Source organism: Amblyomma americanum, chromosome 6 (assembly GCF_052857255.1).
Source record: "Amblyomma americanum isolate KBUSLIRL-KWMA chromosome 6, ASM5285725v1, whole genome shotgun sequence".
Lineage (NCBI taxonomy): Eukaryota > Metazoa > Arthropoda > Arachnida > Ixodida > Ixodidae > Amblyomma > Amblyomma americanum.
Window position 1 is genome coordinate 54,862,525 of NC_135502.1, and position 27,158 is coordinate 54,889,682.

A 27,158-nucleotide genomic window follows, 5' to 3' on the forward strand; every position below is an offset into this window, starting at 1 on the left:
CGGACTGACATCAGCAACAAAGAAGCATTATGCTCTTAAGCCTTTGCTTTGTAAGTTTATCTTCATTTTTGTCTTAGTTTCTTTACTGACATCCAATACGATTTAGTAATGCACCATTAGATTTTCAGTTCTCTTAGGCGCCGAGACTTGTATTTAGCATGAGAGATTGACTTCTCATCCATTACGTATCCCTACTCACTTGCCTGCCACTATTTAGTAATTGCGAAGATACTTGTGGAACGAGTTTTAAATGTTGCGTGTCTCTGTACTTCATACGTTACGTCGCCTAAGTAACAAGCGTTCCAAAGAGAGACCACGAACCATCGCCAGAGTTTAGCGCAGGCGTGGAAACTACACGCCAATCGGCAAGCGCTGAAACCAGCAGCGGCAGCACGCCAGCACGCGCGCGCAACAGTGGTGACGAGTCTTTCGATTGCGTCACGACCTCGCGGTTGACGGGAACCGACGACAGCGCAGCTCGTAGCGGCGCAACCTTGGCGCGAATGGTACGCCCCGCTGCGCATTACAGGAAAAGGAAGGGGGAGCGATCACTCTCGCCGCATTTTCTCGGCCGTCCAGCCCCCCAAGCGGCAGGATAGGAGTCGGTTCGCGTGAGCAAACGAAGTGCATCCTTCACTAGATACGTGGGTCTCAGAACGACAACAACAGAATGGATAACACGTGCGCCTCTACTGCCTGAGCGTTACACCAAGAACGCCGCCATCGAGGGAGTCGTTTTCGTGATATTTGCTCGTTGCCTCGCCGCCGTGGATCCTCGCATCAGACGAAGACTGTGTCCATCGGAATGGCGCTATTTCCCTTCGTAGCGGACTGGGTCGTCCTCGCTGTGACAGCGTTTGTGCTGCTCTACCTGTGAGTGCGAACTTTGTCCTTTATATGCATTTTCACTGTTTACAGGTTGACCGCGCGTGCGTGTCGGACTGAGCTGCGCATGAGCAGTATATGAGCACAGATTTGTTTAAGCTCCACTGTTGATGCTGCTGGTTTCTTAGGAACTATGGACTGAAGTCATGACGATGTTGAAATGATCACATCCGTAAACAGCCTAGCTAAATCTTTTTTTAAGGACATTGTTCATGCGAACCGCTCTGTTGAGCACTTGACTACAATAGAATAAACTAAAAGCTTTTTATCATGCTTTTCGTTTGTACTGCAGTATTTAACTATTTTCTTCTGCCGTTGCACTGTGCTAAAAGGAGCAAGCTCCGGTGTGCTTGGGAAAACCGAAAAACAGTTATTTCTACAGCACTGTGTTTGACAGATGTTTGAATGAACATTCTGCTTAAAAGCTGAAGGGAAAAGAATGAAAACTATAAGGACAGAAATTTTATTTAGCAGAATATATATTGCGAATCTGGATTATTTAGATGCTATGGAGTTCAGTGACATCTGCTCAAATCCGCCGGTCCGGAACAGCCCGCGATGCTGCCATGTTATTTACGAAGCAAATGAAAAAAAAAAGGCCTCTGCATAGGAGTAGAGCACGCTGTCATGTTTTATTTTACGAAGGTGCATTTTAACAATGGATATGAGTGAATCGTATGGTCACGTCGACTCGAGGATCGTGGCAGTACAGTTAACTCAAGTTTCACTAGCGCCTATTCCAAACTACGGCTTGTTGCACTGCTTGCTTCTACGACCGAAAAGAACGCACCAGCTGACGGATTTGACGCTGCCTGCGCTGTCGACCCCATTCACCCACGTGTGGAACAGTGCGCGACATTTATCCTGCTGACAAAGTAAAGAGACAGTGTTCTGTAAACTCCTGAGCATGAACGGAGGAAGTCGTCGATTTCTGTCGGCAATCACCGCAACATGACATTAGGGTGAAGGGGGGTTTCTGCCACGACGGTTAGCCTGTCTCCTTGTACCTTGTACCTTGTGTCACCGAGTGTGCAGAAGCGCATAGTATGTGTCGTCTATATGCTATACAAAGGAGGAAATAAGACTGACCGGGCCAACAGCATTGGCGTCGTCTTATTCTAATTGAACTTTATCCCTTTCCTCAGTGCGCTACCGATTGAGCTGATGCCGACGGTCCTATGTCTGACTCACAGCAGGCTCAGAATTTGTTGCACATCTTACTTTTTAGAATATCTAGTATTGTTAGCATACCCGGCACAATAAAAATGTTTTTTTTTAGATACCTATACTCCGATACTTTCATTTTTGGCCTGCGATACCTAATACCGACGCACAAAATGTATCGAAAGGTAGTATCGAAGAGAGATGTACTTTCGATATTGCCCATGCCTGCAACACAGCGTTCATGTGGTCAGCACCTTCTTAAATCATGTGTCCGGGCTGTTTTCTAAACATGAGGCTCTCTGTAACAGCATGAAAGAAAACTCGCAAGACAATCTCCTCCGCATTCTACTTATCGCCAGTAAGTAGCGCGTGTAAATTTATCTCAAGTGACGCTTCTTTAGATTATTTAAGCTGCGCTGTCTTCTGGATAACCAACAGCGCACCCACAGGCTTCACTAGGGTGAACTGCACCCGGTGTTGAAGCCTCCCGCTCTGATGTACACGTTCCTAAGTACGCGTTGACGTTTGTGGGCAGCACGTGTCAGTTCACAAGATACGCGTGCGTGAACTGCCTTGTAGTGGCTGCTATCGATGTCCGCAGAAAAATTCGGCGGATACTGCAAGAAATAAAAGAACTCAATTAGAGCGTAGTATGTTCAGTCATGCTTAAAAAAGAAATTTAACACTGCTTGAAAATGGCGAGCATTTTTGAGCCACAAATATTACACCAGATGCTCAAAAAGGTACACACACCTTTGTATGCAAAAGGTTTCAGGCTGATTATAGAGAAACAACTAATGAACTACTGGGCGTAAAGAGGACAAAGCGCTTGTCTAGAACGCCCGAGCTGCGTGCTCGTAGCCGCTCCCTAATATAAGCGCGGCATCTAGCGATAACGCCTGGCTGGAGGCAGGTGAGCATGAGTAGCCAGACTGGTATGGTAGCATTGCCCGCCTTTTCGCAGCTCGCTTACTACCGTAACTTCGCCTCCTCCCTTTGGCTGTCACAAGCGTTGTCTGCGGTGCCGGCTGCGAAACGAAATAGACTGTGCGCATGCTGCTTGACCTTTTTTTGTTCGTCCGCGGGAGCTTGAGCGCGCAACGTTTCATGGCGTCATGGTACCGTCAGCCCACTAAACGATTATCCCCCAGCAGCCGACTTAATCGGCCCAATATTGGAAATGTGTTAGCAAAGACCGGTCCTACAAAGGGCCAGAGTGAAACCGGCCATTTTCAATACTGGCCGATAAGTCGTGCACCACCCTCAGATTTGTTTGCAGTGCAATGGAAGAGCCGCGCTTCTGTGAATTGCGCACCAGAGCTACTGCACATGAAAAAAAAAAAAAAGCCAAGCATCGTGCTCCCGGTAGCTCAGATTTCGTTCGCAGCCGGCACCGCAGACATGACGACGTTGAAAGGAGGCGGCGAAGCCACGGCGGCCGACAAGCCACGGAAATGCGGGCAGTGCTATCAGTATATCAGCGTATGCCCCCACGCTGTCCGCCTCGAACCAGGCGTTATCGCTAGATATTGTGCGCGTAGCCCTTAGCCGTTCGCGGCACGCAGTTTGTGCGTTCTGCACAGAACTCCCCCTTATTCCCTTCCACAGTGCAGGGTAGCCAACCAAAAGCCTTGCTGGTTAACATCCCTGTCTTTCCCCCTCTGTTCTTATCTGTCTGCACATGCGTTTTGCCCTCTGTACAAGATAAGTGAGCGCACTGCAATTAGGCAGTACAAGCTGATCCATGTTATACATAAAATAAAACGTACTACTGCAGCTCATTCTCAGTTCCTGCTTTTCACCATTCTTTACAGATACGCGACAAAAAACAGCAACTACTGGAAGAAACAGAATGTGAAGTACGAGAAGCTGTCTCTCATTCGTCCCTTGTACAGGCTACTGACGAAGGTGAATGAGCGTAGTTAGGACGAAACTGAACGAATTGTAATAAAATTACTAAAGGTTTGGTTGTAGGACTGCTGACATTTCAGAGCGACTCAGGCTATGAGGGATACCCGAAAATACTAAAGTGTTGTGGAGTGTTTTCAGGCGATTTGCAGAATGAGAAAATAGGATTTTGTGGCAGTTTCTTGTACGCCACCGCAGCGGCTCAGTGGTTTTGGTGCTCGGCTGCTGACCCGAAATACGCGATCTCGGTCCCTGCAGTGGCGGTCACATCTCGATGGAAATGCTAGAGGCTCATGTACTGTACGGTGTCAGCCCGCGTTAACGAACCGAATGCGGTCGAAATTAATAGGAGCCCTTAACCACGGCGTCACTCATGGCCCGAGATGCTTTGGGACGTTAAACCCTATAAACCATTTCCTGGAGTGGTCGGCATCAGGTAATATATATGTGCTCAAAGGCAATACTGTTTTATTAGCTCGTGCAAGGTACAGATGATAAAGTTGGATCGCACTGATCTATCCATGCAACTTGCACCAAGTTCGCACACCTAATTTTTTTAAAGGTGTAGTCAACCGTGATCGTTTATTATTCTTGAAAACTCTGAAAACTGGGAGCAAGACACGGGCAGATAGGACGCAAACAGACAGCGCTAACTTCGAACTGTGATATATCGCGCAAAATAAATGTGGGTTTTATGCCAAATAATCAAAGAGTGACCATTAGCGCGGGACAAGACAACCTAGTAAGATATGTTACCTAGATACGTACCTTTTATAGCCATGCCACAGTCGGGTTGCTTACACATTCTTTTCCCAAAACTGCGATCCATTCGGCCTAAATGATTTCACTTGCCAGCTGGTTTTGGCGAATTTTTTAAAAACGTTTTTTTTACAGCGGTGTAGTTTAACACTCTCAGCAGTGGACAGACAAACCTTTACCGCAACTTATGCTGCACGTTACGCTGGTGTTCACGAAGCCTATAGTTCAGACGTCCGCCTGTTTGACCTACGTATGGAATTCTACATTAAGGTATCGGTATGTACCTTTTATACGAGGCAGGTGTCTGAATGACACGCTTCGAGAATATGAGCGTGGCGTGAAGAATAAGTTCATTATACCACTGCTAAAAATAGTATTGTAAAAACTCACAAAAACCGGTTAACAGGTGAAATCACCGAGGCCGAATGGATCGCAATTTGGGAAAATAATGTCTAAGGAACCCTTATGTGGAACTGCTATCAAATGAACTGGTGAATCTAAGTGATATTTGTTACTAATTTCCTGCGCTGCTGGTCAGACTGGGATTCTTTAGCATAAAACCATCTTTGCGCAGCAAAGCATTGTTGGAAGTTTGCGTTTTGTGTGTGTGCCCATCTGTCCGTGTCTTGGTAGCACTACGCATTTCTTCATATCATGTGCCAACAAACCCAAATATCTACTCTATCTGTGAGGATCTCGTATTTATTACGGCTATTTGTGATTGCGCACCGATATGAACGCTGCCCCTAGGTATGTATGTCACGAAAAGCAAACTTCGTGTTTGTGCTGACATCCGTGTTGGCGATATCAGGAAACATCAGCTTTGAAGTCTTTAACTGCCGTCAACGCAAATTTTAAAAATAAAATAACGATCTTATTGATGGGCAGACTTCGACCTTTAAAATTAGTTTTTCACAAGGAATAAAAATGTACAAGAATGACTACACAATAATTTTACTTTCGCAATGATTTGCGCGTTCGTAAGATTCCAACTTGAGAAGCTGCAACCACGGACAGCCTACAGAAGCAAGCATTTTGTTTTCATTCTGCTCAGGCTGTTGTGATATCGCTTATTCAATGTGTTAATTTATTAAGTAAAAAAATTACTTTCCTTCCATGCGCAGCCAATATGCATAGCGGACCAAGAGAAGTGCCAGAAGTATGGGCGGCTATTCGGGTGAGTGGTGCTACTTGATGCTAACGGTAGATTTCCGATTTCAGGAAATAAGCGTGCTGTTAATGAGTGTATAATATGTCAAGAGACGTCGAACCCATGCGCAGTAACCTTTTGCAAAGAGCTGTTCCACCTCTTAACATCACAACGCACTTCTCTAGCGACAGCACTAAAGAGATACCTTAAGCTTGGAGTGTCCGACGAAGTGACGTCAGGACACCCTTGCCCTCGTGTCGGCACTTTCACCGGCGACGGTGGATTGTTTGGATATCTGACGGGCACGCCACAAATCTTGAAGCCTTGCGCTAGCTAAAAAACAACACGGGGAAAGAAACACCATGAGATACACACATTTCAGCTCATCTATTGGCTACAGTCACAAAGTAATTATGAATGAACACCTGTCTGCAGATCAAATAGTATTAGTAATAGTAAAACACGTAATATGAGAACACAAATCATTACACCGTGGTACCCACCGAAGGATTGCGGTTTTAGCTCACGTTCACTTCACGACCATTCAACAAGGCCCACTCTGAGGTGACATACCCATAGGACACATATCACGCCATAGCGTACAAATGCCGCACTTTCATTTGATGCGGCAGCATTATTTCCTCCCTTCGCCAAAGAAGCTCCCCAGCGCACCTAGCGGCAAGTGCGGCAGTCTCAAAGCAGAAGCTCTGGCTATCTCCGGCTGACGCGCTCCGTGACGTCACCGCGGGAAAGCGCGTGGTGCTTGCGTGTTGCGCCCTTATAGCTTCTCCTGATCACGCCAAGATAGCACATTCACCGCATGCGTCATAGACAAGGGTTGTGCTCTGCGGTTTTTGTTTTTCAAAATTCGGCGGAGTTTATTGGTGTTTATTTGAGAACGCCATTTTCGTTTTTTTTTTTCGGTTAATTCGCTTTCCCATGAGAAAATCGTCATTCTTTGTTTTTTGGTATGATAGGTGGACCCGTACGGTAAAAATAACATGTAATTTGTCTTAGCTTCTTTGCCAACAAGAGTAGTTGGTGTACCAATAACTAACGCGGAGATGGTCGGTTTTAGAGCGATGTTTTCAGAATGGAATCCTTTCGCCGTAAGATAAAGTAACAGCATGTAGGGTTAAAGTGATTAGGCCGCACGACATGATTAGGGTGCTCAATAACCGAATAAACAAGAAAAATAAACAAGCGCAAGCAGCCCGCGAACAACAGACAAATACAGTCGCCCCTCTCTCTAGTCGCCTTCATGTCGGAATAACTTTACCTGGTTAGGATGAGTGCAAGTGTTTTTCAGACTTACGACACGCTGCTCACTCCTTAACTCGTGAAAAGAACTTTGAAGGCAGCAAACGCTTCTCGCGAACAAAGTCTCAGATTACATTCATACCTTAATGAAATAGCGGGTATAATAAGGTGCCGACAGTCTTTTAGCAGAAGGCGCTATGCTATTAGACTAAGCTTGATGAATTGGTGCACACTTTCGGTTTGCGGCCGTTCTGTGTCTAAAGTGTACCGGAGGAATGCCTGGAAACGCAAAATTGCATACTAATCAAAACCCGCCGCGGTGGCTCAGTGGTTAGGGCGCTCGACTACTGATCCGGAGTTCCCTGGTTCGAACCCGACCGCGGCGGCAGCGTTTTTATGGAGGCAAAATGCTAAGGCACCCGTGTGCTGTGCGATGTCAGTGCACGTTAAAGGTCCCCAGGTGGTCGAAATTATTCCGGAGCCCTCCACTACGGCACCTCTTTCTTCCTTTCTTCTTTCACTCCCTCCTTTATCCCTTCCCTTACGACGCGGTTCAGGTGTCCAACGATATATGAGACAGATATTGCGCCATTTCCTTTCCCCAAAAACCAATTATTATCATACTAATCAAATGATTGCGGAGTCTCTAACTTTCATGTCTGTTAATTCTCTCTTGTGACTGATTGTAAATCGTACTCAAGAGCCAGCCAGCTGTGTCGTGCACGTCAAGGAGGTTGACCCTTTTCGGTTAAAACGGAATATCAAGAAACGAATTCGCCTTTTGGGTCACGTCAGGTAAGTTCTCCTCCTGCTTTCGATGTGTTCAGACATGCGTAATGTCGACTCCCGTTCCTTCCACCTCGTTTCGCATTGGCGAACACACCGCTGCAGCTCCCGGCCGCTGCGCTCAGCGAGCGGAACAGTAACGGCTTCGGCCACAGCTGCGCCGAAAGCCCAAGCCAAAATGGAACACTGGAATTTAAAACTCAGTGGAGCCGCTTGTTTGGCGCGCCACACTGTATGATCGTATTTCAATTTTTTTTTAAGTTAATATTACTATGGCGCACAGTCGTGACAAAACGGATTATGCTCAACACGAAGCTTCGGTCTCACAGTGTTGGGCATTGTCGTGTCATCTAAAAGAACAAACAGCCAGTGTATCTGTCAAATGTGTGTCAGATAAGGAGCAAGAACGAAGTAAGTGCTTTCTTATCTCATATTTGAAAGCAGCTCGCCGTTCTGCAGAGCAATGTACTTCGGGGCATGCACGGACCCGATCAGACTTGTCTCTAGAGCGCTCGAGTGGTGCTATGCAGGGCACATAAAGGGAAATTCTAAATTAGTTATTGAGTTCTACTGATAACACTCGCACTCGTCCTCAGCCGGATAGACAAGAGAACCGCACAGGTACCAGTGCCTTACCCACAGCGAAGTAGCTGTGATAAGATTTCACTTTATTTGCTACGCAGCTCCGCAGCAGCGCTCAAGACAGGAGTGATTGTGTTTGTACGTTTTGGGATATCTCTAGCTAGATCAAGATTTAGCTACCCAGGCAACAAAAAAATACTGTTCCGCTCTCTTTAGTTCCAAAGGCAGAGAGTAGAGTACCACCACCTCATGAAACCGTCGCTAACGTAAATTCTCTATTTGGCTTTTCTCTTTTTACATAATTAGAAAAATATTAGCACCATAGAGACAGAAGAACGGCATGGAACGTTCACAGGCGCAGAACGAACGCGAGCAGTAACATGCTTTAGCGAAGCGTTTTTCTTGTTACTTCCCATACCTTGCCTTCCGCTGCACTGGAGCGCTATCTTTAAAGCGCCAACTCCAAGGGCTCTTCCTGCGCGTACGCGCTCAGCGTCAGCGCTCTTGGCGTACGCCGGAACGGGCGTCGAAAAGGGGCATGCATCTCCATGTTCCTGGTGCTGGCTCGCTTCCCCTCTCGAGCCCAGGGAGAGAATTTCAAGCCGTGAAGAGAAGGGGTTGGGGGGCGATGAAAGGACAACTTAAACCGCGAAGAAAAGTTCGGGGAACCTGGAAGCGCTTCAAGCCACGAAGAAAAGTCACCGAGAGACCGGCGATCTTCCCATTGTTATAAACCGGACCCCTCTTCCGACGCGTACACGAGGGCCCGTGCGCTGACGCCGATATCTAGCACGGACAGATATCGGTGCCTCAACGAGGCTCGCTGGCGTCTCCTGCAGTGCTCATGCGCAGACCGGTTTTGGCGTACGCCAAGAGCGCCGACGCTGAGCGCGTACGCCCAGGAAGGGCCCTTGGAGTTGGCGCTCAAGGTGGAGTCCTTTACTGTCTTGGATACCCAGCGGACGTATCTTTTTTTTTACATCATTCATGATTTGTGAAGAGGAGAGGCCTGAAGAGGGAAGAGAACTGGCTCTGAGTTAAAGGGTGGGCTGCTAATGACCTTGACCACCTGGATTCCTTTATTCTGCATTGACAGGGGCGTGTTTTGCATTTCGCTTTCATCGAAACACGTGTCCACCGCGGCTGCGAATGCACACGATATCTTAACGGTCAGCACGCGAACGCTGCAGAAGATGGAAAGCCGAGCTTCATCCCGCGTCCTGGGCCTCGGCAACTGATTGCCCTAGAAGACGCTGTTAGGGCGGTAGCGAACCTGCGGTGTACATGCATAACGCTGATACAAAACGAACTGCAGTCAATCGCTCAGTGTTTGGTTAGACATTTGGAAGCGACCTATGTAGTGTTGCCTGTCTAAATTTAGTGGTACACTTCTTAAGTGCGGTAATAAGTTTTGCACAGTCCTGGAGGGAGTTTGTGTTACAGTGCGACTCTGCACACTTAGCGTGCGTTATCTGGGCTGTCGCCGCTATTCCTTTGCAGGATACAGAAAGGAACCATATCCTTTCTTTTAATAGCGCAGACCCGCCGTGGTGGCTCAGTGGTTAGGGCGCTCGACTGCTTATCCGGAGCTCCCGGGTTCGAACCCGACCGCGGCGGCTGCGTTTTTATGGAGGGAAAACGCTAAGGCGCCCGTGTGCTGTGCGATGTCAGTGCACGTTAAAGATCCCCAGGTGGTCGAAATTATTCCGGAGGCCTCCAATACGGCCCCTCTTTCTTCCTCTCTTCTTTCACTCCCTCCTTTATCCCTTCCCTTACGGCGTGGTTCAGGTGTCCAATGATATATGAGACAGATACTGCGCCATTTCTGTTCCCCAAAAAACAATTAAAAAAAATCAATAGCGCAGCTACTAGTAATGCTGGGAGCACAACGAATACTTCATGTCGCCACTGCCCAATGCGGTGGCGTCTGGTATAACGAGAACCGGCACTCAGGCAGTTTTCTCATCTAGGTTCTTCGAAGGAACCAAGCCAGCTTTGATGGTTGCGGAGCCGGAATTGGTGAAGCAGGTGCTTGTCAAAGACTTCAGCTTGCTGCCAAACAGACTGGTGAGTGATGCCCATTTTGGGAAGCTATATATTCGCTGAACCACGCTTATTGATTGTTTAGTGTTGCAGCGGCAGAACATGCGGCTGAGAACTCGTGTACAGGTTGAGCACATTTAAGTACTTTATTTTGTCAATACGCGCGTGCGTGCGTGCGTGCGTGTGTGCGTGTGTGTGTGTGTGTGTGTGCGTGTGCGTGTGCGTGTGCGTGTGCGTGTGCGTGTGTGTGTGTGTGTGTGTGTGTGTGTGTGTGTGTGTGTGTGTGTGTGTGTGTGTGTGTGTGTGTGTGTGTGTTTAGCAGCAAACTGACATCGATCCTCTGCCACCAAGTACTCGCTATGTGTACCTTACAGACCACCCCTATACGTGCAGTCACGTACAAAATAATGTCGCCCACGCTTCTGCGTTCCATCTATTACTTCGCCGTACGTAACGGAAATATAAAGGAATACTGCCTTTAAACGCAAGCATATAAGCGGAGTTTGCCTGAATAAATATCAAATATTAATGTTCGTTCGATAACGCGTCTGAAGAGTCACTTGCGAGGCGTCATTCATAGTGTTCTGTTTGAGACGGTGCGTCTTCTACGGCTGGTGAACATTCGTTTCGTGGTCAAATATGCAACTGGAAAAATATACGAGCGAAAAAAACCCCTGTTTCCTATAGGCGTGTCGACCTCGGCCAGATGTGGGCTAGCAACGGATAGCGAGAGACGCGGCAACCATCAACCGAAAATTATGGAGGACACTTCGACTGCTTAGGTGCCTTGAATTCGAAAGCACCGTTTTTTATATCTTTATTTTTCAATTATTTTTCTCTTCCTTTATAATGACACACCTAGTCATTAGTATACAGTCCTAAGGCAACGCATACACTATAGGTGCACCTGTGTTTGCCAAGAAGCAACACGGTTTTGTGGCCGCCTACGGGTTGCGTGCTCGCCTCGCAACCTGACAAGTCCTGGGTTCAATGCCCCGCACCTTCGGAAGAAATTTTATTTCTCACGATGACCTCATCTGGGATTTTTGGGACCACTCTTGCGGTCAATGACGACAACGGCGGGCTTCGCTGCTGATGAGCCATATAATGCTTTCGCATTAAAAACTGAAGCTCCTTTCTGCCAGAGAGTCGAGCTCACGCACCTAACGCCCCACCAAACCTGAGGTCGGGCTCTTGCGCTGGTGTGCCATATTAGGTGTGAAACAATCTTGTCTGGTGAGGACAGAATGCACGAGCGCTATTACCTGTCGCTAAGTGTTCCCTCGCCAAGTACTGGTAGCGTTGCTCAAAAACAAATCAGCTTTAACGGACGCCTTACTGATGGATCCGGCGAAAGTATGCTGCCAAGAATGATGATGACATGATAGCGAGAAATATTAGCCAGCGGAACAGGTTGGCAATCGGCAGACTTGTTCTCACTGAGCGCCTTTTCGCAGGAAATGGACTTCGGCGACCCCATTGTCAACAATATGATGGTATTTTCCCGCGTAGAACGCTGGAGGAAAATACGGCCGGCAGCTAGTCCATCGTTTACTACTGGAAAGCTGCGAAAGGTGCGTTTCGTTCCTCGTTATAGCTCGCTGGGCACGGGATAGTGGAATAGAAGAACGAAAAGCAGAAAGAGAGGAATGCCAAAAATGTGAAAACAAGCTGGATGGTGTTCCTTGAAAGGGTGCCAAAGTAAGCTGCGAGGGATTCCTGGCATCTGTCTCCTGTGAATCTTCGTAGAAATAGAGGACAACCTATCTTGACGAAGTGACGTAATCGCAGGCAAGAAAAAAGTTTTCTCCTCGATAGCGATGAGTAAGGCCGTTACCTTTGGAGCACACCGGTCACAGAAGCCTTGGCAAGGCTCGAATGCTTTTGGTTACATATTTGACGCTATGCTGAGTGCCGTACTACGACAGCTTCAATTACTGTGCCCAACGCGAAAAATGAATAACCACTATGTTTTCGTACACTTTTATGTATATAATGAATGTGATACACAGGAGTTGGACGATTGATTCACTTATACTCAATACGATCATTAGTGAGCACGAGAACTGAACTATCAAAACAGTAGGCAATAACATCTGAGTGGTTCGGATCACCCTGGTATTAATGCGCCTCTTTTCGTACTCCATGTTTAAGCAACTCAACAGATGAGCGTTTCAGCGGCACGGATTTTGTCAGCTCGGAGAGGCTTCGTGTGGTGCGTACAGTGATCGCGGTGGCTGGAATCTTAACCACGGGTCGCGAAACTTATTTTTTCTAGATGCACCATTTAATCCAAGAGTGTGTAAGAATAACCAGCGCCCATCTGGACACAGCTGCAGACAACGAGAAAAACATGGACATGAAAACGTAAGCACCTAAGTGGCATCACCAATCCCCACCCTTGTTATTGGTAATCGGTGGCGGTGCATGGCATCGCTTGCGCAGCGTGGGAGGCTCTAGCGGGACGCCGCCGACAATAGTGGGTGCTCGCGTGTCACCGCTGCTGCGTGCACTGGCCCAATACAGGTTTTTCTTGGGACGGTCTAGATGCAAAATACCCTAATTGCTGCACCACAGATAATTCCCCGAAATTTACTTCTGTGTAGGATTTACGGAGCGCGAAGTCACGGGTTCGATCCAGCTTCGGGGCCAGCATTTTGACCAGGCGAAGTGCAAACCCACTCATGTGCTGCGCGGCATGGAGGCCTGTAGGAAGTAATACAGTGCGCTCTGCTATGACGCGCCTCTGAGGAAGGCATACATTTGGCACGTAAAAATATGTTGTTAACCTACCGTAAGCTAACCTAACCTTATGTTGTTATTTCTGCTTGTAATTTACTCACTGGCACTTCGAATACATTTGCCAGCATCTCGATGCAGTCTCCGCAAGGACTCGGGGACCATCCAGTGTGGCGTTACGCTTCTGCATTTTCTCATAAGAGATTGGTGTTTCACGCCGTCACCAAAGACTCCGTCAATTAGTAAAAAAAAAAACCGTCATCTGGAACCGTTTTTTTTTTTTTGCAGCCGCTTGAAAGCTCCGTCAATTTGGAAAATTGAGAGAACTTCGCTTCTTTATATACAATGGAACTCCGTAAAAACTCTTTTTTCGCAACATTTTGTTCCCTCAAGTTACCTGAAAAAGGGGAATTCGCTTAGTGGCGCATGAATGTCATAGTATTAGAGCGAAGTACGGCTTGCTGTTGGTGTCCACCTCTAGAAATCAGAGGTGGTCGTCTACGCCCCAGATGCTGTCACGTATTAGTGGCGCTGGCCTCGCGATTTTTTTTTTTTGTGCGATCATTCGTATTTTCTGCAGGTTCTACTCGCACTACACAGTGGACGTCATTGCCAGATGCGCCTTTGGTACCAGGTTGGACTCTCAAGCTGACACGACACACCAATTTGTGAAGGAATCGCAAAAGGCGTTCGCATCGAAATTAACCCCTTCGCAGTTGCTCTCACGTAAGACTGCCATTCAAGAAGATGGAAAAACAGCCTAGATTATGCCGTTGCTGCAGAGCAGCGTTGAAGTGACACGCGATGAGCGATACGTGAAGTAGATGTGAGGCGTTATGGACTTGTAATCACTCTCCACTGCGTGCTTATTGCTCTCATTATCGGCTTTATTCTGACGGTGAAGTCTGTACATTTTAATTTTCTTTCTTCCACTTCAACATGCACGACCGCAGCAGTGGCCTAGTGGTCTGAGCATCCGCCTCGCATGCGGGAGGTGCTTGTTTCGATCCCCAGTGTCGCTGGGTACCCACTGGTGATACAATGGGTACAAGCTTTCCTCTGGTCTGGTGCTCTGCTAATTGAGGGGGAAATGCTTTGGAAATTGGTCGTTGACCCCACCTTGAGTTCACGAAAATAACCTTGGGTCATGGCGTTCTTTGGCAACAGATGCCCTGGCGCCTTAAAAGTCTACCGCCACCACCACCACCACCATCATCATCATCATAACTTTAACGTGCTTTGTTTAACCGACACAGCGCCGCTCTGGGCGATGAGAGAATGACAGCTGGACATCTGCGTCAACCAGGGCCTCATATTATTTTATTCATTACTTGGTGACCAGTGGGCGAACTTGACCTAATTATGCGGGAAGTGCCAGACTTTGGCTGAAGCGTGGTTGATTCCCCTGGTAACAATTACATAATGAAGTGGTCGTTACTGACAGTTTTGCGGCAGTGGTCTTGTCTCAGCAGTGAAAGAGAAGCTTAACTGACTAACGCGTCAGTTTCACCTGAGTGCGTCAGTTCTCACGACTGCATGCTTTCTTCCAGTGCTGTTCCCCGGTCTAACGAAGACCCTAGGGATAACAGTGAAGACTGCCTACCAGTACACGTATTTCAGAGAGCTGTTCCAGCGGATAATGACCGAAAGAAAGGAGAAGAATGAGGTAAGTGCTTTTTACGCCAACGAAGCTGCACGCTGAGTAGGTTACTCTTTTCAAATTCCCGCACTCACTAGACTTACAACATGGAATAACTAGAACAAATGAATAATTTCATCTAATCGTGCTGAAGCTTGCTTGGTTGCATGTGGGAAAAGCCATGGACCAACCACGTTCACCTTTTAGTGTCAGAGTCTTAGAGATACCACTTTAAATTTACCTCACGAGGCAGTATACGAACCATATAGGATGGGGCTTGTGCGTGGCGCTGAAATATTGCCGTCTAATTAATGACTCTTACCCTCTTGGGTGGTTAAAATCTTGGAGATGCAGCTTTAGGTTTCACTCATTGGGGATCCCTTTAAGGCAGATGCGATTTGGTATTTTATGTAAATAGGGAAGAGTACATTCCGCACAACGCTAGTGTATTTCAAAAATTTTATGCGGATTCTGTTGTACTTCAACAAATCTTCGAGAAGACTGCCTCATCACCGCCATCATCATCAGCTGCCCAACTACGCTCACTGCAGGTCAAAGGTCTCTCCCATAGCCTTTCAATTAACCCTCTCCTTTGCTAGCTGCGGCCACCTTACCTCCGCAATCTTCCTACTCTCATCTGCCAACCTGACCCTCCGACGCCCCCTGCTACGCTTACCCTACGCTTGAAGGTGGCCTGTACGATCACTGTTACGACAAGCACAAACTATAGCCTGACACACAGACGCTTTACATTGCATGGTTCCCTGCAGAACCATCCTCTATGTAAATTTTGCACTGAGCTTACTTCCTCCTCATGTATCTTGTTATATTGTCCTGAGCGAATAGACTCAACCGCCAAAATGAGAGAAAGTTTTTTTAACATTTAAAGCCTTAACTCAGACAGAGCACCTAATTTTAGTCCAAATATGTAACGAAAGCATTACAGCTGCATCGAGACCAAACACTACGGAACAAAGCATCAAAACATTAGGTCTCTCAAAATGTGTGCACTGTCAAGTAAAGTTTTATTCTTGTCAAGGAGTGATTGAATGTCAGTATTCCTGCACAGACTTCTCATGTACACTTCATTTACCTTGATTTCCTGATCCGGTTACCTCTCAGAATACCTGCATTTTGGATAGACGTTTGGGTTGCAGGGGAGAAAACACTGGGCGCCTTGGTTTGCGTGGTCACATCTGTGACACCGACTGCTATAAACCTCTTCCAGCGCATAGAAGACTTTCTGCAGCTCATGATAGAAGCTAAAGAAGGGCACTTTGCAACACCCGCGACGAACTCCGCCGACGCCGAAAGCAAGCTGTTCGACATGGGATCTGAAGCTAAGCCAGAAGCGAAGACTCTGTCGAAAGGTAAGTTTCAAAATAGTGCAGCATTAAGTTAATAAACATGGACCTAGAGCATTCAACCCCTGTATTTTTTAAATCTAAATTGATAACACCCTTGACTGAATTATTGCTAAGGAATTTTGCGGCGTACTTCTGTATGTCCTCATTCAGTTTTTTTAATTTTCAATTTTTAGTAGACCGTGGATGGTTAATATGATTATGTAAGCTTTCTTTACCCTGTATCTGAAGCGGGTAGAAGTAAGTAGTTTATACCACGCATTTTTCCCAAGAAAAGGTCTGGCTAAACTAGGTTTATTTAAAACATTCTTAATTAACTTGTTAAGTTCGTCTACTTAGCTAAAGTGTTAAAACATTCGGCGAGGGCCATGATGTCCGTCCACTTCCTCACGTTCTCTTCTTCATTTATTCTTTCCTTGGGTTAACTTCTGTCATATTCTTCGGCTCTTCTTTCTTTTGGCTTGCCTTGCCATAGATTGCGGATTTTTCTCTCTTTTGGCTTGGCATCTCTCTCTTCTCTCTTCGTCTTCTCTTTCTTGGCGTGGCTTGCGTTGGCTTGCAGTTTTTTTGTCCCTGTTGGCTTGGAGTGTGAATTTCTGTAACCACTACAACGAGCTTCATTACATAACCACGCATAGCGGGCTCCAGTAACGGCTGCCGCCGTAAAAAATTACCTTCCAAACTCGTAGACGCTCAGTCTTCATGTCTCAGTTTTATTAGTAACGACCATTTATTTATGTTCTGTTAACTTACAAGGTTATCCTGCTGCTTTTTAGCACCTGACACTTTTAAATTCGAATCAGTGGTCTTTACTTAATACACATATAACGTGATGCTCTTTCTTGGGTCTGAACATTGCATCGAAAATTAGCCGATAATAATTTGCGAAATTGCCCTTTCATTGAATGCGTGAGCTTCTGTTGGCCTCTCAATTTGCGATTCTTGTAACATGCTGTCGACAAACTCTGCACGCATGCATTAATCGCGGAGCACGACCAGAAGGAAGAGGCGGATAACACAGTGTACGTCTCAACACCTGCGCAGCACTCACAGAGGACGAAGCCCTGGCGCAGTGCTTGGTGTTTTTTCTCGCCGGACAAGACACGAGCTCTTCAACGCTGGCCGGCGCCGTCTACTACCTGGCACTCAACCCCGATGCCCAGGAGCGGCTCAGGGAGGAAGCTGACGAATGCTTCAATACTCACGTGAGCTTCTTTGTGCGCCAAACGTAGAAAATATGTTTGTTTTTCAAAACTATTCCTTCTGGGATCCTATACTGTGAGTGAATCTGCACCGCTATGCGCCAACACTCATGTTCTGCATGCTTGGAGGACTCGCAACACCGAACTTCAGCGTAGGAGGTGGTGATATTCCCTCGTGGCCACAGAAAGACGTGGAAATGAGAGTCCCGAGCGAATAATAGAAACTAAATATACAACTGGGCAAATAATTTGCTGACATACTAAATTGCAGAATTGATCAGTCAGACTGATTTATTCCTTTTGGAGCAGAAGATAGTCTGAGATGAGAGATCATGCGGGTCAGATAAGTACTCCCAGCGATCTATGAATGTAAATTAAAGAATGGCCAACTCGGTATATATAGGCAGTAACGCACTAACGCTATCGCGTCATACCGTGGTTTAAGTGTCCCCTCCAGGTTTTTTATTTTTATATTATGTTCAAACTGCATTCCAAAATGTCCATGAGAAGTGGCCACTGCAACTAATTTTGCTCTTTCTGTCACGTATATTCGCTTGTTTTTCTTTTAACGAAGCAAAGAGTGAAGTTGCGGAGATGTGATTACTGAACTTCAAATTTGCGTTCGCTAGTAACTATGTCGTCGTCGTAATGATTCATATATGTGCAGAATTGTTCCTTGCTTTCACGTGCAAGAACGCCTGAGGAGGTTGGAGTCCATCGTTCCAATATCCGCATGCATTTCGTCCCTTATCTACCGTCCTTCATTTTTATGGCTCCACCACTTGGCTAAATTTTATAGCGAAGCAATACTACTTTAGGTCGCACTTCAGCCCGTTCCGTGGCGAGGCGGTGGTAGGCACCATTGACCTTTAGCGTGACCTCGCTGCGTGACGCCACACCACGTGACCTAGAGTGACGTCACACTAGCTGTGTAAAAACGGGGCCCCATCTCACGCCGTCGCGAGGCGAGGCGGTAGCCACCAACGGCGGCCTAACTCCCGCTCCTCTCACCAGGGGCGCTACGGTCGGTCTGACGTCACACCAGCTGTGTAAAAACGGGGCCCCATCTCACGCCGTCGCGAGGCGAGGCGGTAGCCACCAACGGCGGCCTGACTCCCGCTCCTCTCACCAGGGGCGCTACGGTCAGAGTGACGTCACACCAGCTGTATAAAACAGCTCCGCTCCTCTCGCCAAGGCAGTCATACAGCCAGATGTTACGATGGTGCCTACGAACAAGGCAGCTCGGCAGAATGCAAAGAGGAAGCATCAGCGAGCTACGGAGACGGAAGAAGGACGACTTTCTAAGCGGCGTGCCCAGTATGCAGCTCGGCGACAACGTGCAACCTCCTCTGTGGAAACAGCAGAAGCAAAGGAAGAAATTATGAGTTTGCCCGACAGTGAGTTTCCTTATACTAGTTCAGAACGCTGGAACGCGACTAAACGGCAGAGGCGTGTCCAAGAAACCCCGGAACAGCGGCAGCAGCGGCTCGAGAAGAAACGTGCGTTTTGAGAGAAGGAAAACGAAAAGCGAAGAAAACAGCTTCGCAATCACCACTCTTAACCAAGCTAAGCCACGGCCGTTTTTTTTTTGAACGATATTTATTGCTTTAGGGCATCTCAATGGGCGAAGTTGTGATGAAGGATGGAGTAATAATTAAAGTAAGGGAAAAGGTTAACTGATTTTGTGAAGTCCAGTAGCGAGCGATGGTGTGGTCTCTGCATCCAGGCAATATATGACGCAGGGTTTCTCGGTGAAAGATCCGCTACTTTCAGGTGCCGGATCCTTGTAGGCTTGAGAGCTAAGCAGTCCCACAGTAAGCTAAAGGTTGTACACGTCCCGAAAGTCTACACAGTATGAAAATAACTTTGATGTAAATAACGACTACATACAAAATGTGCAAACCTCAACAAGCAATGTTTCTCAAGTCTTAATTTTCTTAGTAGAAGAAAAACTGGCTCTTTCAGATGGAGTGAATTGTTCTCCTTTTCATTTTTTAGCGTTGTGGGCGCCATAGACATGAAGTTGCAACCTTCATTTCGATATTATTATTTCGCATTCTTTTTCCCCACAGGGCCCGGAACCTAGCCTCGATGTTGTCTCCAAGTTGAAGTATCTGCACTGCGTAGTGTCCGAAACGCTGCGTCTGCTCCCCGCCGTGCCAAGGTGACGTTATCAGCATGCTAACAACAATTCAATGATCATTATTGTGTGCCGTGGTGTGAATTTAAATACTACTTGCGGAGAATTGGTGTGCAAAACCATCACGTTTTCCGCCTTGTGCCCCGCTTTAGGACTCAGCGGATCGCCGCCGAGGAATATGTCTTAGGTGACACAGGGATCAAGCTTCCTAAGAAGTCGACCGTGGTCATACCAATCTACGGGATGCACCACGATCCGGAAGTATTTCACGATCCCGAGCGCTTCGATCCAGACAGGTAAGAGGCTGCGCCGACGTCATAAACTACAAACTGGCATGTTCTCAAAAACAAGAACTATAGGCTTACGTGTTATGAAACAAATTCGACGAATACTCGGGAGAAGTAATTTCCTACTGATATTGGGAAAAGAATGCACCCTTGTGATGATTTCACCCTGCCCTTTAAGTTTTACTGGTCAGTGTTCTTAAGCAACGGCAGAATATATCTCTTCATGCAAGGAGCCAAGCACCAAAATATTCGTGAGGGCAAATTTGGTTTGATTGCAAAAAAAAAAATTGTTTTGCGAAACGGCTGATGTAAAATCATATGAGCGCGCACCTTATCGTCAAACTAATATGAGGTGCTAAATTAGTGCAAGGAAGACGTTTTGCCTGCATTTTAGCCGTCACCTGCCCCAATACCTTTTAATTCCTTTAATGCATTGAGTGCTGAAGTCGAGAACAGAAAATAATTTAAGTATTTTATTTTGAGTGATTAGTGCTAAAGATTACAAATTCACAAACTTAGCGCTCGGCTCCAGAGTGGTATTCTAGCAAATTTGCAGGCGCGTTTTATTCGCAAAATGAAGCATACTAAGAATTTAGTTGCACGAGGAATATGTCGATGAACTTCTCTCAGCACTAGCATTCCTTCCAACTCCATCAATACGAGCCCTTATGCTGAGCATAACAGTACAGGCAACCAACCGGTAAAATCATTTATTTTAACAGGGCCATCTATTGGCCTTCTCCATCAAAATGATGGAGAAAATAGAGCAAAAAACTGCTAAATCAGCTTGACCTCCACAAATACCAGCGGATGTCCCCCGACAAGCCTTACCCCTCCCCAAATACAAACAGCAGTCACGCAGAACACTCACCAGGAACAGCTGACATAGAAATACAGTGTAAAAAAAACATGAACTATCAGCTTTGAAATATAAGTTGTTCAAGCATGTAAAAGCACACATTTAAAAAAGCAAAGTATCACTCTAGCCAAGAAGTAGACAAAAAGGAGCACATACACTGGTGTCTGCACATGCAAGATAACTGAACTACGATAAGGAGCATGAACTGGATAATATTTCGCGGCGGGTAGCAAAAATGTACATAAAACGACAAGCATACCAGGTTATCAAAAGCACGAAGCCGTTTAAGATGTTCATCCTTGAGAATGTGAACAGCGAAAAATTATAGACAACCATATGCATTACCGTAATGTTTCGGAAACAGTTACTGAAACAAAAGTAGAGTAGGCAAGTGTCGTCTATCACGGAGAAAGGAAAACTTGTTTCAGATGTCATATCAAGAATAATGATATCAACATTATGACCTAAAGAATTTGAGGAAAGCTGGTATATCATATTTCAAAGATTGTGTTGCGCATTAGTCCGTGGTTTTGCTGCTCGTTAGCATCATCTGTGGGCACTACGCATACATAGAATGGCCGTACACTGTAAAAAGCCCAGGCACTGTGAAAGTGCACCCGTAGCTGGAGCTGCATTAGCAGCAGAATCACGCACTCAGATGTTGCAACACAGTGCTGCTACGTGGCGACTACCATATGCATGACCGTGAAGGGACGCTGTAACAGAAGGCTTTGCACTTAGTACCTATGTCAGCGATTCATATGCACCAGCGTTTGTCGCTAAGGGCCACGCGAGTAAAGAGGTGCTTGGTACGGTTTGAGTGACTTGCCGGATGCCCAACTCAGTGAACACTTAGTGCGACATTTACTTGCAGGTTCTGCGACGAGAACATCGATTCGATCCGGCCCTACACGTACATTCCTTTCGGTGCCGGACCGAGGAACTGCATCGGGATGCGCCTGGCGCTGCAGTCGGTCAAGCTGTGTTTGCTTCACTCTGTACACAGGGTCCAGTTTGTGCGCACAGCGGAGACGAAGGTACGGACCTCATGTCATTTTCAAACGAACAAAAGCGATAATTGGGAGCGCTATTCAATTAATCTGATTGGAAAAATGCCCCGCCGCGGTGGCTCAGTGGTTAGGGCACTCGACTACTGATCCGGAGTTCCCGGGTTCGAACCCGACCGCGGCGGCTGCGTTTTTATGGAGGAGAAACGCTAAGGCGCCCGTGTGCTGTGCGATGTCGGTGCACGTTAAAGATCCCCAGGTGGTCGAAATTATTCCGGAGCCCTCCACTACCGCACCTCTCTCTTCCTTTCTTCTTTCACTCCCTCCTTTACCCTTCCCTTACGGCGCGGTTCAGGTGTCCAAAGATATACGAGACAGATACTGCGCCATTTCATTTCCCCCAAAACCAATTATTATTATTAAATCGGCGTTTCTCTGATATCACCGCACCTCAGGGAAGTTTTTTTTTTGTAATCGTAAATAACCTTTCGTTCTAAACGCGAGTGAATTGAAAGGCCCTTTCAGTTCAATTCAGTTCAGTTTATTACATTAAAAGTCCTCCGTAAGGGCATTACATTTGGTACTTTCGTTATAGTCACGCCCACAGAAGTGTCAATAGATCATCCCAGTGTTTGTTCTTGCATACTGTTATCGCGTACAGATGTCATAGGGTCGGAGAAGAGGCTAGTACGTTTTTAATAGAAAATAGCAAGGTCTTCAGAAATAATGCATGTGAGGTTCAAAGGCCCATACGTTTGTATAGCGAGTCCAGGGTTTATTAATGATCAATACAATGAATTGGAGTACAGAAATACAGACAGGTTATATATAAACTACCCGCAGGAGAAAACCTGCAAGAACATTAATGTGAAACGCTGCTTAGCGCTGGCTAAATATAATTGAAACTAATATAATGTGTTTTTGTGTTCTTATGTGTCTAATAAATTTACATCAACAGGTAGACTTATACATGTTACGAAACGTGACTGTTCGTATCAGAGACCAAAGCTGAATATGGGAAACGCGGTGAAATCTTTTTCACTTGAGAAGGCGACCAAACTCAAGTGTTAGAAGCAATATCGTAAGAAAGAACAAAAAATATTTTTGCGCACTGAGATAAAATATCCTCTGCAGATCCAATGACAGTGTACACAGATCTAATAACACTTCAATGTCTTCCAGGTTCCTTTGGAGATAAAGCAAGGGCTTGGATCTCTGCGGATCTCTGGGGCTACTGTGGGCATACGGAAGAGATCGAGAGCTCCTGCATAGTTCGAGCCATGTGGTTGAGTGCAGCTTTAGGATCATTCTCGAAAGCCCGTGCACTACTGGCAGGATATCCTGCCAGTGGACGTACCCTTTCTACTGAATTCCTCGTCACTCGCTTTAAAATTTTCAGGCGGGCTTGTTGTACATGTTGTATAAAAGAGAGTATGTATGTTGCGTATTTGCACATATTCCTGACCACGAGTGTTTCTGCGGTGTCTGGAATAAATTCGCGGTGTGCATGCGTTCATGCTGTTGACCCCAAAATAATGAAGTCGCTCATAAAACGGGTACGACACACCCTTAAAGGTTGCTTGCTGGGCAGCGAGATGAGAAAGCGATAGAAATAGCAATGCTTCGCAGCAAGTACAACGACAAAAAATTAGCAGACGGATTAGCATGCTAAGCGCGGAATCGTTCAGTACCACTAGTTACGGTGGGCACTTAAGGTCCTTACGTGCTAAAGATATTTGACCTAAAAGCCTTTACCATAAAAGCCTTTGACCCAAGGGCCTTCTACCTAGAGCTCTGTGATGACCCCCATAATGCGCAGGTCCACACGGGACGGAGAGGCAAAGAGACGCCGTATGGCTCAGTTTAAACAAACAGATATATTCAATAATTATACATGATTAAGATTCAGAGGCTGGGGCGTCCGAGCTTACGTGCCGACGACTTCATGGTGGCGATGGAGTGGCTCCGGAGTTGGGCTCGAGCGGTTGCTGGCAGAAGCTGCACGCCGTCGGGCTTCGGCGCTCAAGGCCCTCTTGGCGAACGATGTCGTCCTGAGCGTCCTCTTCCGTACTGCTTGTCGATTTTTATATCCTCTTCTCCACACTCCCTAGGGTGAGGACGCCCACGCCGGAGGGGAAGGAGGGGGGGCTAGGGCTTTCACTTGGGCGCACTAGCATACCACAGTACTTATGGTCTCGCCCCCCTCACGTGTTGAGTCCGAGGGAAAGAAGGTTGTCTTCGAGGTAGCGCATAGCGTCGGCTGTGGTAAGGCGCGCTCTGGCCCGCTGACAGTTCCCGCGGGTCACCGGCCTCCATTCTCCATCCATCAACTGACACTCGCTCCTCAAGGTAAGGCGCGCTCTGGCCCGCTGACAGTTCCCTTGTCCTGGAATGTGCTCGGGAGGGCCGCCCCTGGAACCGCCACGCCAATTGGGGAGGATAAAGCCCGTTTCCCCGCGGCGGCGGCGGAGGGTCCGGTTGGGTCCGGTTGGGCTTAAACCCCTTCGTTCTGGTTGTCACTCTCAACGAGCATGGCTGGGTAATTGATGATGCCTGTCATCTGGGTCTCCGTCTACACCTCGCCGTCGAACGTGGAACCTCGTAGCACACACAAGGAATGTCACAGCTCTTTGCCTGAAAGGCCTTTGACAAATGTATTAAACCTAATGGTCTTTACCACAAAGACATTGGACCCGGGGGCTTTTACCCTGAAGGCATTTACCTTGAAGAGCTTCATCCAGGTGTACCCTTCACCGGCCTGCCAGTTGTACACACGTGGCAGGTTGCCCATAACCCATTGGGTAGGTAGACCGCCTGCCATAAAGCAGGTTTCAGGGGCGTGCGTACGCATGCCCGAAATTGGATTCTTCATTGGGTTTCACCCCGTGAGGTAGTGTTATCGCACTAAAATGCCAGGACGCCGCGAGAAGCAGGACAGAGTCTACGTCCCCCAAACAGAAAAACTACAGTCACGAGCAAAAAGATTAGCACTAGTGACGTGCCACAGGAGCGGCAGATATCAGCGCTCGGCGCTGCGCTTAAGAACACTTCGATAACAAAAGTGCCAGATGTGTTCGTAAAGATCGGCGCCGGGTCAGCCGCGCGGTACGAATTTCGCTACTGTGACGTCACTGTGCTAATATTTTTTACTCGCGACTGTACAGCTATGCATGAACTAACCGGCGATCCTTGTTCTGTTATTATTAGAACACCACGAAACAGCCTCAGGGAGAACCACCCGCAAATATTTGCACAAATATCTGCACAAGAACAACTCTGTTGGAGCGCGGCCTCGTGATCAGCCGCCTGATATTAATTCCACAGGATAAATATGTGCATGCTTTCGTACTAGCTGCCATTTAAAATTTTTTACCCCATGTCCGAATCCTCTGAATCTTTGCAAGGAGCGTTGCCAGTGTGCTTCGTAAACCTAGCGCTCGTGTAATGTTCATTCTGTTCTTCGTTCGAGTACGTTAGTGGCATTATGGATGTCCAAATAGCTTATCCACAAGCTCTAACACTCACGCCGCTACGATGGGAGCTCATTGTAAAAAAAAAAAAAACGCATCGCGCAACAACATAGCACTGAACAATGCACCTCTTGTACCACTGGTTTATCGAGACTATGCCTCAATTCCTCTCTGTTCGGCAGGTTTCAACAAGCGTTCGATTCTTGCTAATGCTCCTGCAATGAGCATATTGGTAGTACCAGCTAGGTGTTAGCTATGAAAGTAGCTAACCCATTTAATTTTAAATTTCTAAAGAGCGCCTTATGCAAGCGACTTTAACTCCGACAACGCTAGCTACCGGTGCCTTTTGTCACTCCTATAGAACATTATTGCCTTTATTCATATACTGTCCTGTATTTAAGAAGTGTCTATCTGCGGACAGCGTTTTCTAGTTGAAATCGTTCCTTGGAACAGCCACTTCTGTTGAAAATAAAGACAGTGTTTATGCTCGGATTAGAAACACACAGTGTCTTCTCAGTCGTTCATATATCCTTGCTTACAATTACTACCGCCAAAGTTCGCTTCACTTTTGTACCCTGTATTGTAAATGAAGTCCTGATTTCACGACGACAATGCACACGACTGAATGAGCTTTTAAAGAGGCTAACCTTGGTTTTGGGGCAACGGGCGAATTGAACGTTGTGGACGGCGTGAATGAGGCACGTCTTCACTATCTGCACGGCGAATCTCATTCCAATGCAATTCCAAGGTTCGGCGCCGAATGGGAGGTAAGTATAGAGACGAATGACTCTAGCGTTCTCCTTGTTGATCCTGCGTTACAAAGAAAAATCGGTCAAAGGATATATACAGCTTCATAACTTTGTAGGACCACAGAAGAAGGAAAAAAGGTAAGAGTATGATTTATTTCAGAGCTGTGATATGCGCATATCAGATATATCAGAAGCACCCACAAAATCAAAGCACACTTAGCCTGTGAAGAGGTTTTATTGGAAGAGGCCACTGTTCATTGCATTGCGTTGCGCTAATTTCAAAGTTATTTTGTCGATGAAGTTGGCACGTTAATTTTTAACTTTTTTGTTTTAGACGCTTGAGTTTTTGTAATTAATTTTTATGATGTCTTTTAATCATTTTCATTTTCGTCGGTGTCAAGCTTTTGATAGGACTAGAATTTTGTAGTGGGCTTTAAGAAGTAGTTCCTCTAGGAAGCAAGTTCCTTTGTCTGACTGCTTGCCTGCAGTGCTGGCTCAACCTCAATAATACTGTAATTTTGTTTTGTTACACTTCATAAGTATTTACTAAATTTTGGTTTTATAAGCTTGGTGACTACACGTGTTACAACATAGAAGAGCTGATGACATTCCCGTACTTCAACCAAAACGGAGTAAACACTTCTACGTGCAGAAGAGAAGGACGTTGGTGGGGGGAGGCGTGGAGGGCTAATCAAGCTGAACAACTGAAAATTGTTTTTTTTAGGAAAGGAAATGATGCAGTAACTGTCTCACATATCTCGGTGGACACCCGAACCGCGCCGTATGGGAAGGGATAAAGGAGGGAAGAAAGGAAGGAAGAGGTGCCGTAGTGGAGGGCTCCGGAATAATTTCGAACACCTGGGGATCTTTAACCTGCACTGACATCGCACAGCACACGGGCGCCTTTTTGCGTTTCGCCTCCATCGAAACGCGACCGCCGCGGTCGGGTTCGACCCTGGGTACACCGGCTCATTAGCCGAGCGCCTTAACCGCTGAGCCACCGCGGCCGGTAATCAAGCCGACCCGTTTCGAACCATTCCAACGGAAAGTGTGCTGGCTTCCACGAGCTGCTGGCCTCTGTATTTCTAAATTTCGTTCACCAAACGCTAATAAATCCCGTATTGTAATGGAATGGTGTTTAATGCAAGTGTTTTATTGCGAAACA

The 27,158-nt window shown here is 46.7% G+C and overlaps 1 protein-coding gene across 1 annotated transcript; it reads left to right on the top strand.

Annotated features, from left to right (window-relative positions):
• The first annotated feature begins 549 nt into the window (after positions 1-549).
• Positions 550-25,852, top strand: LOC144093487 (cytochrome P450 3A24-like). The gene is made up of 14 exons (XM_077626924.1): positions 550-873; positions 3,864-3,957; positions 5,841-5,893; positions 10,465-10,561; positions 11,995-12,111; positions 12,816-12,904; positions 13,857-14,002; positions 14,827-14,942; positions 16,144-16,285; positions 17,324-17,484; positions 19,554-19,645; positions 19,774-19,917; positions 21,642-21,804; positions 22,957-25,852. The coding sequence occupies exons 1-14, from the start codon at positions 806-808 to the stop codon at positions 23,044-23,046; spliced, it is 1,572 nt and encodes a 523-aa protein (XP_077483050.1). The 5' UTR covers positions 550-805; the 3' UTR covers positions 23,047-25,852.
• The last annotated feature ends 1,306 nt before the right edge of the window (positions 25,853-27,158 follow it).